The sequence below is a fragment of the Coregonus lavaretus genome (assembly GCF_964263955.1).
Source record: "Coregonus lavaretus genome assembly, chromosome: 2".
Classification (NCBI taxonomy): domain Eukaryota; kingdom Metazoa; phylum Chordata; class Actinopteri; order Salmoniformes; family Salmonidae; genus Coregonus; species Coregonus lavaretus.
The window spans coordinates 70,461,739-70,480,835 of NC_139989.1; the positions used below are offsets into that span (position 1 = coordinate 70,461,739).

General features: G+C 45.4%; 1 protein-coding gene across 1 annotated transcript in view; it reads right to left on the bottom strand.

Moving 5' to 3' along the window:
• LOC311140257 (multidrug resistance-associated protein 1-like) overlaps window positions 1-19,097 on the bottom strand; it is a gene marked incomplete at its 5' end in the record, with an annotated part of 38,013 nt that overhangs the window by 16,142 nt on the left and 2,774 nt on the right. Inside the window, 5 exon segments of the mRNA XM_084175226.1 lie at window positions 128-179; window positions 5,292-5,469; window positions 10,220-10,387; window positions 11,526-11,686; window positions 11,689-11,701. Of these exon segments, the coding sequence (XP_084031352.1) occupies window positions 128-179; window positions 5,292-5,469; window positions 10,220-10,387; window positions 11,526-11,686; window positions 11,689-11,701 (572 nt within the window).

Consider the following 19,097-nt stretch of genomic DNA (forward strand, 5'->3'; position numbering starts at 1 on the left):
GAATTAAATCCAACACATTAACGACCTGCACACAGCCATAGACTTTTAGATGCAATTTCGTCGACATTTGTAGAGTTCAGCGTTAGCTGTAAGCCAGGGATTTCAGCAGAGTGGAGTGTCTACTCACCCAATAACAGCAGCAGGAAGTCCATTCTCCAGTCCTTTCTTTGGTGCAGAGTCTAGACATACCAAAGAAGAGACACATGGTCAGACATTCCACTGATAACAGGGTGCACAACACACACTCACATACTCTAGACACTCACACACACACACAGCTAGAATAACCATAGCAGCAGCACCACCACACGAAGCAGGGTCAGCACAGCTCCAGGGAACACCTGCCCCTCAGCACTGGTCTCAGGTCAGATCACCATGCCCCAATCATAACCTTAACTATTAGGAATAGAAACTAAGGCTTGGGCGGTATGCAGATTTTCATACCGTCATACCATTTCTGTACCATACTGGGGTATACGGTATTACTGAATGTGCACTCAAGGGGCGCTATTACTAAAAATATATATTTAAAAAATTAAAAAATTGGGACGCACAAAACTATTTAGGAAACAGGGATCTTGATTGAATGTCTCTGCTGTAACCAAGAAGCTTGATCTTGACATTTAGCCATTTAGCTAGCAAGTTAGCAAACCAAAATGCATAGCTGGATATCATTTATTTGACACATCTTAGATTTCTTACAGTTATACTGAACTTCTAGTTAGTTATAAGTAGTGGCGTACCACACATCTCTGCAGCCCCCACCAGGAAAATCATACCGTCGGTTTTCTAAATACCTCAGTATATGGTTTATCTCCCAAGCCTACTAAGGATGTGTCCCAAATGCAGTGCTTAGGGGTGAATACATGTTCTAATGATACCAACCAGGGTATCCATCTAGTATCACTGATATCATGTTCTAATGATACCAACCAGAGTATCCATCTAGTATCACTGATATCATGTTCTAATGATACCAACCAGGGTATCCATCTAGTATCACTGATATCATGTTCTAATGATACCCGAGAGAGAAACTCTTGTCACAACTAAAAGTTTTTACATACATCACCTGTGCTCATGTGATTAAAAAGTGCTTTCTATGTCATCAAAGAACAAGTGCTCACTTTCTTCAAACCCTTGACAAGATGCTGTATAACTCAAATAGTTACTATTTCATGCATTGTAAACCCATTCAAATGTATCAGAACATTTCCCCCGAACTGTGAAATTGTGTCAACGACAGCCCTAAAACCACTGCAGGGGAGCACAAACCTCAAGCAGTCCCTTCCCCATCACACTCAGACCCCAGGATTCAGCCCCAAAACTGAGCAAAGTGTCAGGTTTTAGAGCCAGGTTGAAAACAACTAACTAAACAAAGTGTCAGGTTTTAGAACCAGGTTGAAAACAACTAACTAAACAAAGTGTCAGGTTTTAGAGCCAGGTTGAAAACAACTAACTAACAAAGTGTCAGGTTTTAGAGCCAGGTTGAAAACAACTAACTAACAAAGTGTCAGGTTTTAGAGCCAGGTTGAAAACAACTAACTAAACAAAGTGTCAGGTTTTAGAGCCAGGTTGAAAACAACTAACTAAACAAAGTGTCAGGTTTTAGAGCCAGGTTGAAAACAACTAACTAAACAAAGTGTCAGGTTTTAGAGCCAGGTTGAAAACAACTAACTAAACAAAGTGTCAGGTTTTAGAACCAGGTTGAAAACAACTAACTAAACAAAGTGTCAGGTTTTAGAGCCAGGTTGAAAACAACTAACTAACAAAGTGTCAGGTTTTAGAGCCAGGTTGAAAACAACTAACTAACAAAGTGTCAGGTTTTAGAGCCAGGTTGAAAACAACTAACTAAACAAAGTGTCAGGTTTTAGAGCCAGGTTCAAAACAACTAACTAAACAAAGTGTCAGGTTTTAGAGCCAGGTTGAAAACAACTAACTAAACAAAGAGTCAGGTTTTAGAACCAGGTTGAAAACAACTAATTAACAAAGTGTCAGGTTTTAGAGCCAGGTTGAGAACAACTAACTAACAAAGTGTCAGGTTTTAGAGCCAGGTTGAAAACAACTAACTAAACAAAGTGTCAGGTTTTAGAACCAGGTTGAAAACAACTAACTAACAAAGTGTCAGGTTTTAGAGCCAGGTTGAAAACAACTAACTAAACAAAGTGTCAGGTTTTAGAACCAGGTTGAAAACAACTAACTAAACAAAGTGTCAGGTTTTAGAACCAGGTTGAAAACAACTAACTAAACAAAGTGTCAGGTTTTAGAACCAGGTTGAAAACAACTAACTAAACAAAGTGTCAGGTTTTAGAACCAGGTTGAAAACAACTAACTAAACAAAGTGTCAGGTTTTAGAACCAGGTTGAAAACAACTAACTAAACAAAGTGTCAGGTTTTAGAACCAGGTTGAAAACAACTAACTAAACAAAGTGTCAGGTTTTAGAAAACAACATGGACCAGGAGTACCTCTGTTTCTCTGAGTGTAGTGTAGCTGACATGCAAACACATGCATGAGCCAGGCTGTCTGTGTGTCCTTACTGCAGTTCCATCTTTACATGGCCTACCACCCTTGTCTCATACCCTCAGATCAGAGTGACATCATACCCTCAGATCAGAGTGACCTCATACCCTCAGATCAGAGTGACCTCATACCCTCAGACCAAGAGTGACTGAATCTGAAATCAGAGATGGTGGAATTCCACCCACCCAACGTAACCAATCCTTTCAGGTCAAGCCAAACAAGTTTTTTTATCACCACACCAGCCCAGTAGCCTGGCCCCATCCTGACCCCTGTGCTCTCCTAACAGATCAGGATGGTGGAACAAAGCTACCAGTCCAGATCAGTAGTGTTTCTTAAGGGAAAGCGGGAGGAGACAAGGAGAGGTAGCCTGGCTGTGTCCTAACTAAACCAAGGCTGTGTCCTAACTAAACCAAGGCTGTGTCCTAACTAAACCAAGGCTGTGTCCTAACTAAACCAAGGCTGTGTCCTAACTGGCACTCTATTCCCTATACAGGGCTCATATGGCTCCGGTCAAAAGTAGTACACTACGTAGTGAATATGGTGCCATTTGGGACGCAGCCCAAGTCTCCTAGGGGACAGACAACCAGTCAAACCTTCAGTATCCTCTTCCTCCTCCCTCCCCTCTTCTGAATGGCAGACAAGACAAAACAGGGGGATGAAAGAAAGAGAGAGAGAGAGATGGAGACACAAACGTAAAAATACATCAAATAAAAACACAATGGTGAAAGGCAGGGTTGGGGAGTAACTGATTACATGTAATAAATTAAATGTAACCTGATCAGTTACGTTACCAGCAAGAATATTGTAATCAGATTACAGATATTTTTAAAAAGTAGATGCTTACTTATTGGATTACTATTACATTCAGAAAGGATGTTTGTGAAAGAATACATTATGGCACCTTTCTGTTTTCTCAATGACATTCAATTCAGCTTTGAAAAAAGGAGCAAGTTTAAGTTTGTTCCACCTGAGAGAGTCTGACCACCAATCAGAGACCTCTATGATGACACACCAAATGATGACCACCAATCAGAGACCTCTATGATAACACACCAAATGATGACCACCAATCAGAGACCACTATGATGACACACCAAATGATGACCACCAATCAGAGACCTCTATGATGACACACCAAATGTGTTTGATGGATCCTTTTTGTCTTCTTAAGGGGGATGTAATCCAAAAGTAATCCAAAAGTAATGAGATTACGTTACTGAGTTTGGGCAATCCAAAAATTAAATTACTGACAAAAATGTTGGACAGGTAACTAGTAATTGTAACCTACCCAACCCTGGTGAAAGGAGAGAAATAATATATATATATAATACGACTACTTTAAAACGCTGAACACACAACAAGCAGGAGAGATGTAATATGATTGGTTTAAAACACTGGACACACAACAAGCAGGGGAGATGTAATATGATTGGTTTAAAACGCTGAACACACAACAACCAGGGGAGATGTAATATGATTGGTTTAAAACGCTGAACACACAACAAGCAGGAGAGATGTAATATGATTGGTTTAAAACACTGGACACACAACAAGCAGGGGAGATGTAATATGATTGGTTTAAAACGCTGAACACACAACAACCAGGGGAGATGTAATATGATTGGTTTAAAACGCTGAACACACAACAAGCAGGAGAGATGTAATATGATTGGTTTAAAACACTGGACACACAACAAGCAGAGGAGATGTAATATGATTGGTTTAAAACGCTGAACACACAACAAGCAGGGGAGATGTAATATGATTGGTTTAAAACACTGGACACACAACAAGCAGAGGAGATGTAATATGATTGGTTTAAAACGCTGAACACACAACAAGCAGGGGAGATGTAATATGATTGGTTTAAAACGCTGAACACAACAAGCAGGGGAGATGTAATACGACTAGGTTAAAACGCTGAACACACAACAAGCAGGGGAGATGTAATATGATTGGTTTAAAACGCTAAACACAGAACAAGCAGGGGAGATATAATACGACTGACTAGTTTAAAACGCTGAACACAACAAGCAGGGGAGATGTAATACGACTAGGTTAAAACGCTGAACACACAACAACCAGGGGAGATGTAATATGATTGGTTTAAAACACTGGACACACAACAAGCAGGGGAGATGTAATATGATTGGTTTAAAACGCTGAACACAGAACAAGCAGGGGAGATGTAATACGACTAGGTTAAAACGCTGAACACACAACAAGCAGGGGAGATTTAATATGATTGGTTTAAAACGCTGAACACAGAACAAGCAGGGGAGATGTAATACGACTAGGTTAAAACGCTGAACACAACAAGCAGGGGAGATTTAATATGATTGGTTTAAAACGCTGAACACACAACAAGCAGGGGAGATTTAATATGATTGGTTTAAAACACTGGACACACAACAAGCAGGGGAGATGTAATATGATTGGTTTAAAACGCTGAACACACAACAACCAGGGGAGATGTAATATGATTGGTTTAAAACGCTGAACACACAACAAGCAGGGGAGATATAATACGACTGACTAGTTTAAAACGCTGAACACAACAAGCAGGGGAGCTGGTGGTGATGTGGTTGTGTTAAACTGGTATGGAGGGGAGGGACTTGCTCTTGGTGATGAACTGGAACAATGGAATCAAATGTTTTCCAAATAGAGATGAAACAGAGATGATGACATGAAGAATGGTGACAATGACTATAGTGATAGTGGTTATACTGTAGAGATGTAGCTAGCTGATGATGATGATGATATATGTCACCTGATTCGTCATCTTCCTGCTCTTTGTTTGCATACGTCCTGAGAAACTCAGCGAAGGCCCCGTCACGTGCCATCAGCTCCAGGTAGGAGCCCATCTCAGTGATCTCTCCCTCCACCATCACCAGGATCAGATCTGCCTGGGGCAGGAAGCTCAGACCGTGGGTCACCAGGACACGAGTCTACGAAGACAGAGACGCACACACAGAGGGTCAGATTTAAATAGAACGGAGGAACCGCTGCCTCCAGGGGTTTTACAACACTACTACTAATAATGCTGGTACAATTACCGTATAACGGTGTAACCGACGGTTACGGATGAAGACCGTCATAAATATAAAATAACCGTCACTTTTTAAAAATATATTTATATACAGTATATATACTGAGTGTACAAAACATTAAGAACGCCTTCCTAATATTGAATCCCCGAGCTGACAAGGTAAAAATCTGTAGTTCTGCCCCTGAGCAAGGCAGTTAACCCACTGTTCCCCGGGCGCCAAAGACGTGGATGTCGATTAAGGCAGCCCTCCGCACCTCTCTGATTCAGAGGGGTTGGGTTAAACGCGGAAGACACATTTCAGTTGAATGCATTCAGTTGTACAACTGTCTAGATATCCCCTTTGCCTTTCCCCATTTACTTAAATCTCTTGTCTTGTCCATTCACCCTCTGAATGGCACACATACACAATCCATGTCTCAATTGTCTCAAGGCTTAAAAATCCTTCTTTAACCTGTCTCCTCCCCTTCATCTACACTCATTGAAGTGGATTTAACAGGTGACATCAATAAGGGATCATAGCTTTCACCTGGATTCACCTGGTCAGTCTATGTCATGGAAAGAGCAGGTGTTCATAATGTTTTGGAAACTCAGTGTATATACTGTATATTTTGAATTAACAGCTGACTGGAGACTGGACCGCATGGTATTTGTGCGGTTGAGTCCGTTTCAAAGATGGTGGATGAATTAAGATAGTTCACTTAGGCCGTTTACCATTTAAATAAAAAAGTCAGTTACGGTCTGCTTAAGAGGTGGTTCTCCTATAGAAATCAATGGTCTGCTTAAGAGGTGGTTCTCCTATAGAAATCAATGGTCTGCTTAAGAGGTGGTTCTCCTATAGAAATCAATGGTCTGCTTAAGAGGTGATTCTCCTATAGACATCAATGGTCTGCTTAAGAGGTGATTCTCCTATAGACATCAATGCAATAGCAGCTGAGTCTGGTCTGCTTAGTTAATTGCCTGTATAATATGAACCAGATAACAGCTGGGTCTGGTCTGCTTAGTCCAGGGGTGTCAAACGTACGGCCCGCGGGCCGGATCAGGGAAAGCTGTATGTTTGGTGTGTTCAGAGCATGTTGCAGTGCTGAAAGAATATAACCTTCGTCGCCACTATGTGAGTCTTCATGCCGACAAATATGACAACTTTCAAGGACAGCGGAGATGAGAGAAGGTGAATGAACTGTTGGCGGGTCTGAAGAAACAGCAGTCTGTGTTTACTCACAGCCAGGACATCAGTGACGCTGCAGTGAAAGCTAGCTACCTCATTGCTAATGAAATCGCAGTGGCTTCAAAACCATTTAGTGAGGGTGAATTTGTAAAAACATGCATGATGAAGGCATCGGAGATTGTGTGCCCTGAAAAGCGGCAGGCTTTTGCAAATATCAGCCTGACAAGAAACACAGTTGCAGACAGGATTTCCGATCTTTCAGTGGATTTGGACAGCCAGGTGAAGCAAAAAGTAAAGTCATTTATTGCGTTTTCGGTTGCAATTGATGAAAGCACGGACATTACAGATGTTGCACAACTGGCCATTTTTTCATCCGCGGAGTTGATGACACATTGACCGTCACCGAGGAGTTCGTGGAGTTGGTGCCGATGACAGATACAACGACAGCAGCTGATATTTTTACCGCACTCGTCGGCGCGCTGGACAGGGTCGGAGTGGACTGGTCCCGCGCTGTCAGCCTGGCTACAGATGGTGCGCCCTCAATGATCGGGAAAAAAGCAGGCGTTGTGACAAAGTTCAGAGAGAAAGTGCAATCTGCAAATGGAGGACGTGATTTTTTGACTTTTCACTGTATTTTGCACCAGGAGGCTTTGTGTTGCAAGTCATTAAAGATGGATAACGTCATGAAGGTGGTCATCCAAACTGTTAATTTCATCCGATCCAGAAGCCTGAATCACCGTCAGTTTGACAGCCTTCTCAGAGAGAAAGACCACATCTATGGCCTGCCATACCACACTGAGGTAAGATGGTTAAGCCGAGGTGCTGTGCTGAGGCGTTTCTTTGATTTACGAGAAGAAATTGAACAGTTCATGGAAGAAAAGGGCAAACCAGTGTTAGAATTTCATTCCGCAGAATGGATGCCGGACCTTGCATTTATGGTGGATGTTACAGAGCACCTGAATAACTTGAACAAACAGCTGCAAGGGCGCAACAAAGTTGTCACGCAGTATTATGACAGCATACGTTCTTTCAAGTTGAAGCTGTCATTGTGGGAGACGCAACTTGCCGGTGGTGATGCAGCTCACTTCCCCTGTCTGAAAAATGTGTGCGCGACCCAACATGTGGCAGACATGAAGCGGTTCAAAGATAAAATAACTGGACTGTTACGGGAGTTTGAGCAACGCTTTCAGATTTATGTTTATATGTTTTTATGTTGATGTGCTATTGTTTTTAATTGATTTTATTTGTATATTTAACCTATTCTTGACTCTGTGGTTCTTGCACTTGTTTGGGGAACAGGATTTCATTATTTTTATCTACATTTCTGCCTGAGAAATGACACCCTGATATAGTTCTGTGATCTGTGATATACTTCTGTGAATCACTGAGGCATTGTGTGTTTGTGTGTTCTTTGTCCTCAGAACTTTCAAATAACTTGAGGTGTTTTATGATTAATAGTGATGTTGTGCTTTTGGACACTGTCCTCAGGCTCCAGCTTTAATGTTTATATGTTTTTATGTTGATGTGCTATTGTTTTTAATTGATTTTATTTTATTTGTATATTTAACCTATTCTTGACTCTGTGGTTCTTGCACTTGTTTGGGGAACAGGATTTCATTATTTTTATCTACATTTCTGCCTGAGAAATGACACCCTGATATAGTTCTGTGATCTGTGAAACAGTTCTGTTAATCACTGAGGCATTGTGTGTTTGTGTGTTCTTTTTCTTTAGAATTTTCAAATAAACTTGACGTGTTTTATGATTAATAGTGATGTTGTGCTTGTACTATTTTGGACACACTGTCCTCAGGCTCCAGCTTTATGTTGTATGTTGATCGTATTAAAACAAAGAAAACAATCTGAAGTTGTTGTTTTTAAGTTATATATACCATGATTTTTCCGGTCCGGCCCACTTGGGAATAGATTTTCCTCCATGTGGCCCCTGAGCTAAAATGAGTTTGACACCCCTGGCTTAGTCCATTGACTGTAGATTAACCAGATAACAGCTGGGTCTGTTCTGCTTAGTTCATTGACTGTAGATGAACCAGATAACAGCTGGGTCTTGTCTGCTTAGTCCATTGACTGTAGATGAACCAGATAACAGCTGGGTCTGGTCTGCTTAGTTCATTGACTGTAGATGAACCAGATAACAGCTGGGTCTGGTCTGCTTAGTTCATTGACTGTAGATGAACCAGATAACAGCTGGGTCTGGTCTGCTTAGTCCATTGACTGTAGATGAACCAGATAACAGCTGGGTCTGGTCTGCTTAGTTAATTGACTGTAGATGAACCAGATAACAGCTGGGTCTGGTCTGCTTAGTTCATTGACTGTAGATGAACCAGATAACAGCTAGGTCTGGTCTGCTTAGTTCATTGACAGTAATGCAACCAGATAACAGCTGGGTCTTGTCTGCTTAGTCCATTGACTGTAGATGAACCAGATAACAGCTGGGTCTGGTCTGCTTAGTTCATTGACTGTAGATGAACCAGATAACAGCTGGGTCTGGTCTGCTTAGTTCATTGACTGTAGATGAACCAGATAACAGCTGGGTCTGGTCTGCTTAGTTCATTGACTGTAGATGAACCAGATAACAGCTGGGTCTGGTCTGCTTAGTCCATTGACTGTAGATGAACCAGATAACAGCTGGGTCTGGTCTGCTTAGTTAATTGACTGTAGATGAACCAGATAACAGCTGGGTCTGGTCTGCTTAGTTCATTGACTGTAGATGAACCAGATAACAGCTAGGTCTGGTCTGCTTAGTTCATTGACAGTAATGCAACCAGATAACAGCTGGGTCTTGTCTGCTTAGTCCATTGACTGTAGATGAACCAGATAACAGCTGGGTCTGGTCTGCTTAGTTCATTGACTGTAGATGAACCAGATAACAGCTGGGTCTGGTCTGCTTAGTTCATTGACAGTAATGCAACCAGATAACAGCTGGGTCTGGTCTGCTTAGTTCATTGACAGTAATGCAACCAGATAACAGTGTGTTGTGTCTCGCTTCGTCTTCCGTCCCTGTCTGTTTCTGCCGTAACATGGACTCTTAACAACGTGATGAAACGTTGTTGCTCCTTGCTGAAATGGTCATGTCTAGATGGCATACAGCTTTTGTAAAATGTTAGCTAACCCTAACCCTTTTCCTAACCTTAACCTAATTATCCTAGCCTGCTGTGTAAGTTCTCCTAACCTACAATGAAAAGTTTTTATTTTATTATAGGAGATGTTTTTAGTTTTTTTGCCATTCGAACGGTTATTACGGTGACCGTGGCATTTGGCTGACCAATTACCATCATCCAAAATTCGATGACAGTCACTGTCCTAACGACTAGACCAGCCCCCAGCAAGGATGCCCCATGTCTGAACACACACGCACACTCACTCACACACACAAACACACTGTAAACCAAATCCACATTTATCACACACACCAAAACACACCCCTCTTATAAACCCTGACCTCTGTTTTGGGGTTACGACCTCTTACCCTGTCCTTCAGGACGCCCTGGGGCCCGACAACCTTCTCGAAGATGTGCTTGCCCACGTGGGCGTCGACCGCCGACAGAGGATCGTCCAATAGATAGACAGCACAGTCGCAGTAGACCGCCCTGGCCAGACTGACCCTCTGCTTCTGACCCCCTGACAGGTTCACACCCTGGGGAGGAAGGGGAGGAAACACGCCTGTGTTAAAATACAACCATCAATACTGCCAGACATGGCTTCTCTAATCACTACCTATACAGCCGGATATATTATCTGAAGGCACACAGGGTTGTCTAATCACTACCTATACAGCAGGATATATTATCTGAAGGCACACAGGGTTGTCTAATCACTACCTATACAGCAGGATATATTATCTGAAGGCACACAGGGTTGTCTAATCACTACCTATACAGCAGGATATATTATCTCAAGGCACACAGGGTTGTCTAATCACTACCTATACAGCAGGATATATTATCTCAAGGCACACAGGGTTGTCTAATCACTACCTATACAGCGGGATATATTATCTTAAGGCTCACAGGGTTGTCTAATCACTACCTATACAGCAGGATATATTATCTCAAGGCTAGACATGGGGTTCAAACCAACAACCTGGGTCCTTCACTGAGCCTACAAGTGGGTCCCACCTTTCACAAAACCAGTGACCATGGCCACACTAGCAGACCCTCTCCTGTCCCACCTTCTCCCTGATCTAACTCTAACCCCCACTAGACCCCCTCCTGTCCCCACCTTCTCCCTGATCTAACTCTAACCCCCACTAGACCCCCTCCTGTCCCCACCTTCTCCCTGATCTAACTCTAACACCCACTAGACCCCCTCCTGTCCCACCTTCTCCCTGATCTAACTCTAACCCCCACTAGACCCCCTCCTGTCCCCACCTTCTCCCTGATCTAACTCTAACCCCCATAGACCCCCTCCTGTCCACACCTTCTCCCTGATCTAACCCTAACCCCCACCAGACCCCCTCCTGTCCCCACCTTCTCCCTGATCTAACCCTAACGCCAACCCCCACCAGACCCCCTCCTGTCCCCACCTTCTCCCTGATCTAACCCTAACCCCCACCAGACCCCCTCCTGTCCCCACCTTCTCCCTGATCTAACCCTAACCCCCACCAGACCCCCTCCTTTCCCCACCATCTCCCTGATCTAACCCTAACCCCCACCAGACCCCCTCCTGTCCTCACCTTCTCCCTGATCTACCCTAACCCCACCAGACCCCCTCCTGTCCCTCCACCTTCTCCTTGATCTGACCCTAACCCCCACCAGACCCCCTCCTGTCCCCACCTTCTCCCCGATCTCAGTGCCATCTCCAGCAGGCAGGATCTCCAGGTCTGGCAGCAGGGCGCAGGCCTCCACCACTCTGTGGTACCAGCTCTCCTTCCTCTCCTGACCAAACACTATGTTGTCTTTCAGTGTGGCATTCTGGATCCACGCCTGCTGTGGTAATAGGCCACAGAACCCTGGATGGGGGGAGAGAGAGAGAGAGAGAGAGAGAGAGAGAGAGAGAGAGAGAGAGAGAGAGAGAGAGAGAGAGAGAGAGAGAGAGAGAGAGAGAGAGAGAGAGAGAGAGAGAGAGAGAGAGAGAGAGAGAGAGAGAGAGAGAGAGAGGGAGGGGGAGGGGAGGGAGAGAGAGAGAGAGAGAGAGAGAGAGAGAGAGAGAGGAGGGGGAGGGAGAGAGAGAGAGAGAGAGAGGAGAGGAGAGAGAGAGAGAGAGAGAGAGAGAGAGAGAGAGAAGAGAGAGAGAGAGAGAGAGAGAGAGAGAGAGTGTGCGGTTAAAATTGGCAAAAAACACACACATTTCTTTCCACAGGGTCGTGGGGTGAGACAGGGATGCAGTTTAAGCCCCACCCTCTATCAACATATATATCAAACGAATTGGTGATGGCACTAGAACAGTCTGCAGCACCCGGCCTCACCCTACTAGAATCTGAAGTAAAATGTCTACTGTTTGCTGATGATCTGGTGCTTCTGTCACCAACCAAGGACGGCTTACAGCAGCACCCATCTTCTGCCAGACCTGGGCCCTGACAGTAAATCTCAGTAAGACAAAAATAATGGGAGAGGTGGGGGGAGAAATACTTTTTGACTTTGAGTCTTCATTAAAACCTCACCCCACCCCCTAAAATAAAATAAACAAATTACCAATATCCCCTGTACTGCATACTCACCTTTTCCTCTACCCCACGATACAAAAACAACACCACACATCACAATAACCCAAACCTCACCACCTCTACAACCGTATATCCAGACCATCTTCCCCAGCTATACAGACAGCCCCCCCAACACACCATATCTCTTGAAACATCTCCACACTTTTTATCATTTTATAAAACTCAAATTCCACCCTAAGGCGCGCAGAGACCATCCCATTAAATAATAGTAAAGGGTCTGTTATCCCTCCACCTTTGACCCTGTTCCTCCTTGTTATCCAAATAGCTAACTTTGACTGAGCAAACAGAAAATTCAACAACACACATTTTTCCTTTTCCTTATTTGAATACCTGTACCCCATTATAAACATCCCGACAGTAAAACCCACCCCCAACCTCTCACACAGACATTCCAACTGAGACATTAAAGGCATTAACCTGGCGCACACAGAAAACACATGAATCCCAGTTTCACTCATGACACAGAAAGGACACCCCTGTCTGACTCCCGGTTCAACCCGTGCTAACCAGCTGTTAGTGGCCAGGGCTCCATGTAAAACCCTCCACTGGAGGTCCCCTGACCTCTTTGGTACTGGGAGTTTGTACAGCCCCCTCCATCTAAAACCCACCATACTCTCCGCCCCACATGCCCCCTGCCACTGATGTGCCTTCACTCCTGTTAGGCTCCTAATGTTCCTTACCTTAATACAGAGGTTGTAGAGGGCTTTACCTCCCACCCCCTCAAACTCCCCCAGGCTCGGAGTGTTAAAATCTAAAAAGTCCTCCAGACCCCCTTGCCAGTCATTTACATTTACATTTTAGTCATTTAGCAGACGCTCTTATCCAGAGCGACTTACAGTTAGTGAAGACCTTTTTTTGGGGGGGGGCTGCTCAAACACCCCCCTTACCGGCTCAGACAGTGCCTCCTAGACTTCCCCCAGGAATCTCTCCAGCAGCCTAAGAGATGTTAGTCCTGTTTGTTTTGCTAGGACTTCTGGGGTTTTCCATCCATCCTCTCCCAGCAGTCGCAGGTCACCCAGCCTTAGTAATCCCGCTGCCATCAGTCGCCTCTTCAGGGTGGCTGACTGAACCGATCTCAAAAGGATGACTGGGTTGTGGAAGATAGGCTCCTCCCACACCCACAGCCCAGGCTCCACACCCACTTCTCGTGTGGGCCTTAGTAGTTGCCAGGCCCTCAGCACCACAGAGTAAAAATCTGAGAGTCCTGCTGTACTCAGCCCCTCCAGCCTCATGAGGAATAGCTGCCGGTCCAACCCTAATCCGCCAGCTCTCTTCAGCAGCGCGCATGCAGGATCCCTCCATCCGACATCAGTATGGTACAGCAGTCTCTGTGCCGCCTTTAGTCGGAATGCAGCCACCCTGCTCTCCAGTTCCACCAGGCCCTGTCCTCCTTCATTTACGGACATATACAACACTGCCGCCCTCAGCCAGTGATGGCCCGACCATAAAAAATCCACCAGCTTGCGTTGCAGGTCTGCGAGCAGACCGGCGGGGGGGTTGAGGACAGCCAGTTTATGCCACAGAGAAGATGCCACCAGGTTGTTGATTATCAGCACCCTCCCTCTATATGACACTTGGGACAGGAGCCACCTCTACCTGGCCAGTCTTGACACCACTGCCTGTGACAGCCCCTCCCAGTTCTTCCTGACCCACCTCTCTGAGCCCAGGTACACCCCCAATATTTTAAGCCCTTCACAACCCCACTGCAACCCCCCTGGAAGCAGAGGGGCCCTATCCCCTCATGCCCCACATAACAGAGCTTTGCTCTTTCCCCAGTTTACCTTAGCTGACGAAGCTCCCTCGTACACCAGACTATTCTCTAGTGCCTGCATATCCTGACCATCCCTGACCATCACAGAAACGTCATCTGCATACGCTGACACTGCTATGCCTGTCCAGCACACTCCCTGCAATCTCCTGCGTAGCAGGCCCAAAAAAGGCTCAATGGCTAGTGTATATAACTGCCCTGATAGAGGGCATCCTTGTCTAATGCCCCGCCTCACCCAGACTGGCCTACTGAGCCCCCCTCCCACCTTAACCATACATGATGCCCCAGCATACATCTTCACATAGGCCAAAAACCTTTCCCCAAACATCACATTAAACAGATACTCATGGTCCACTCTATCAAAAGCCTTCTCTTGATCTAAAGAGACCAGACCAAAGTTCACATTAGAACTTCTTGACAAGTCCAACATGTCCCTGATTAAGAACAAGTTGTCCGTGATTAAGCGTCCTGGTACGCAATATGTCTGGTCATTGTGTACTATAGAGTCCAGATGGGACTTTAGTCTGTTAGCGAGGACCTTGGCAAATATCTTGTAGTCCGCACAGAGCAATGCCACAGGCCTCCAGTTCTTAAGTTCACACAAGTCCCCTTTTTTAGGCAGGAGAGTCAGAGCCACCTGCCGGCAGCTCATCGGCAACTCTCCTACCCCGACGCATTCACGCAACACGCAAAAGAAGTCCAGTCCAATTATTCCCCAGAATTTTTTATAAAACTCCACTGGGAGTCCATCGACCCCCCGTGCACGGCCGGGGGACATCTGGGTTACGGCCTCTGCAAGTTCATGGGACAATAGGGGAATGTCCATTTCATCCCTCTGTACCAGAGAGAGCTTAGGGAGTTCAGCAAACAAAACCTGAGCACACATAGGATCACACAGTTCTGCCTTATACAATTCAGTATAAAACTCCACAGTCCGCTCCCGCATCTCCACCACCACAGAGGTCACCCGCCCATCCGAAAGCCGTAGACAATGCATACCCTTGGCTTCACCGCTCTGTCTTTCCAAACCAAAGAAGAAGGAGCTGGGAGCATCCATCTCCTTGAGCATGGAGAACCTAGCTCTTACAAGTGCTCCCTTTGTTTTAACCTGGAAAAAACTGCCCAGGTCCCTACGTAGTTCAGCTAGATTAGCCTGGAGGCCTACATTGCCTTGCCCCACCAGCTCTACCTCCATCTCACTAATACTACGCTCGAGTTCCCCCAATACTCTCCTAGCCTCTGAGGATGAGAGAGCTGTATACTGTTGGCAGAAAAGCCAAATTTGGACTTTTCCCACATCCCACCATTGACTCAGAGACTCATACTCCTCTCTTCGCTGCCCCCACCTTTCCCAAAAAGTCTGGAAACCTGAGCAAAAAGTGGCATCTTGTAAGAGCTTTACATTAAACTTCCAATAGGATACCTGCCGAGGCCCTGGTGAAATAGACAGCCGAGCCATGGTTATGTGATGATCCGAAAAACCCACTGGGAGAATGGTAGCGCCCAACAGCCTATTGCTCTGATTCCTGGACATGTACAATCGATCAAGCCGGGCTGCACTCACCCTAGCCCCAAAGACCTTCACCCATGTACAGTGAGGAAAAAAAGTATTTGATCCCCTGCTGATTTTGTACGTTTGCCCACTGACAAAGACATGATCAGTCTATAATTTTAATGGTAGGTTTATTTGAACAGTGAGAGACAGAATAACAACAAAAAAATCCAGAAAAACGCATGTCAAAAATGTTATAAATTGATTTGCATTTTAATGAGGGAAATAAGTATTTGACCCCTCTGCAAAACATGACTTAGTACTTGGTGGCAAAACCCTTGTTGGCAATCAGAGGTCAGATCTTTCTTATAGTTGGCCACCAGGTTTGCACACATCGCAGGAGGGATTTTGTCCCACTCCTCTTTGCAGATCTTCTCCAAGTCATTAAGGTTTCGAGCGTGATGTTTGGCAACTCGAACCTTCAGCTCTTCAGAAGGGCCTGTATATATGCTTTCTTGAGCAGGGGGACCTTGCGGGCGCTGCAGGATTTCAGTCCTTCACGGCGTAGTGTGTTACCAATTGTTTTCTTGGTGACCATGGTCCTAGCTGCCTTGAGATCATTGACAAGATCCTCCCGTGTAGTTCTGGGCTGATTCCTCACCGTTCTCATGATCATTGCAACTCCACGAGGTGAGATCTTGCATGGAGCCCCAGGCAGAGGGAGATTGACAGTTATTTTGTGTTTCTTCCATTTGCGAATAATCGCACCAACTATTGTCACCTTCTCACCAAGCTGCTTGGCGATGGTCTTGTAGCCCATTCCAGCCTTGTGTAGGTCTACAATCTTGTCCCTGACATCCTTGGAGAGCTCTTTGGTCTTGGCCATGGTGGAGAGTTTGGAATCTGATTGATTGATTGCTTCTGTAGACAGGTGTCTTTAAGAGTGTGCTCCTAATCTCAGCTCGTTACCTGTATAAAAGACACCTGGGAGCCAGAAATCTTTCTGATTGAGAGGGGGTCAAATACTTATTTCCCACATTAAAATGCAAATCAATTTATAACATTTTTGACATTAGTTTTTCTGGATTTTGTTGTTGTTATTCTGTCTCTCACTGTTCAAATAAACCTACCATTAAAATTACAGACTGATCATTTCTTTGTCAGTGGGCAAACGTACAAAATCAGCAGGGGATCAAATAAGTTTTTTCCCTCACTGTATATTGTCTTGTGTTGGGATGTCTAGTTCTCCAAACATCAACTAGGTCAAATTGATTAATAATGTCCCTTAACACCCCCACTGAGCCTGAATGAGGCTCCTCCCCATTTCTGTCTTTCGTAAAATCCATCGTACAGTTCCAGTCCCCGCCGACCACCAGCGTCTCCTCAGGCGCTACCTGTGAGAGTTCCTTTCTAAGACACCCAAATAGAAGCCCCCTCTCTCTCCCTGTCTTGGGCGCATACACATTTATAAAGACAAAACCCCGGTTGTTAATTTCTGCCTTTACTACAAGCAGTCTACCCGTACACACCTCTTTTGAGGAGCAAATTTTTACAGACAGACCCGGTACAAAAAGGACTGCCACCCCTGCACTAACATTTGTCCCATGGCTCAGCACACTTGCCCCTTTCCACAAGAGCCCCCAATCAACTTCATTCACCACATCGCTATGCGTCTCCTGCAGAAACAACACTTGTACTTTTTTTTGTTTTACATATTCACCCAACACACTCCTCTTTCCCGCATCTCTGGCGCCATTAATATTAAGCGAGCCTACCCAAAGAGTCTCCATAAGAAGTGGGAGAAAAGCCAGCAAAGAAAGAGACCAATCGCAAAGCTCAAAAAGCTCCAGTGCCAGAAAGAAAACTTTCATCTAAACAGTGTCTGAAGGTAGACCTTTATGCACAGTTGTGACCCACTTCCTCAACCTAAACCGTTTCCTGGGTGAGAGGACACCATGCCCCTCATTTTTCATAGCATGTTGCACTGATCTTACAAACTTTCCCGGATCGCAAAAAAAAACTTTTTTCCCCTTAGTCTCCTTCAGGAACCTTGACAGTTCCGTCACCGTGTACTTTGACCCCTCTGACTGACTGGCTGTCAGCTCTGGACCCATTGAGGAGGAGTCTGAAAATAAATCCTCCTCATCGGCTTCTTCCTCAGACTCACCTTCCTCCTCCTCATCTCCATCTCCCAACGTGACCACCTGCCCTTCCTCTCTAGTCAGGGCCTCCCCCCCAGAACCAGGCAAAGGTTCCTTGGTGCCTTTCACCACACCAGCATCTCCCCTCCCAGCTCCTTTCTTCTCCCCCTTTTTCCTCTTCCGCTTGACACCCTCCTCCACCCCTCCTAGTCGCTTACCCTTCCCCACTACACTCTCCTCATCCACTAGCATAACCTGACTAGGCCCAGCCTCATCTACACCACCATCCATAACCTGACTAGGCCCAGTCTCATCTACACCACCATCCATAACATGACTAGACCCAGCCTCATCTACACCACCATCTATAGCATGACTAGACCCAGCCTCATCTACACCACCATCTATAGCATGACTAGACCCAGCCTCAGCTACACCACCATCCATCACACGACTAGACCCAGCCTCACCTACACCACCATCTATAGCATGACTAAACCCAGCCTCATCTACCCCACCATCTGTAGCATGACTAGACCCAGCCTCATCTACCCCACCATCTGTAGCATGACTAGGCCCAGCCTTAACTACACTACCATCTGTCGCATGACTAAGCCCAGCCTTAACTACACTACCATCTGTCGCATGACTAGGCCCAGCCTCTGCTGCCTGTGTCTCATGGCCCCCTGCACGCTGACCTCGATTTCCCCCACTGGTGCTTGAACCCTCACCTTGTCTACGGCCTTTATGTGGGCACGCAAAGCTCTTATGCCCCAAATCCCCACACTAAAAGCACCGTAGACTATGTGTACTGACAAAACCTGCGTAGAGCCCCTCCCCATGCCTCACTTTAAAGTGCACATTTAACTGTTGCTCATTGTTGTTCAGAAACATTAACACTTGCCTCCGGAATGAAACAACGTGCTTGACGGCATCTGCCTGAAAACCTGCCGACAGTACACGAAAACCACTAGCAAACTTACCAAAACGACTCAACTCCTTCCTGATTTGATCATCCGTAATAAACGGAGGCAAATTTGCAACTACCACCCTGGTCGAAGGGGTAGAAAGAGGAGAAATTGGCACCAACACACCCCTTACAAATATTCCACTTGAAATGAGCCTATCCACCAAATTTGCTCTTTTCATGAACACAACCACAGCTTTGTTCTTTCTGGATGCGGAATGTATAAATTCAGCTCCTACCTGTTCGCCGACCGCGAGCAGAACCTCCTCCACCTTAATTCCATTATCGGGAACACACCTGAATCCATGCCGTAA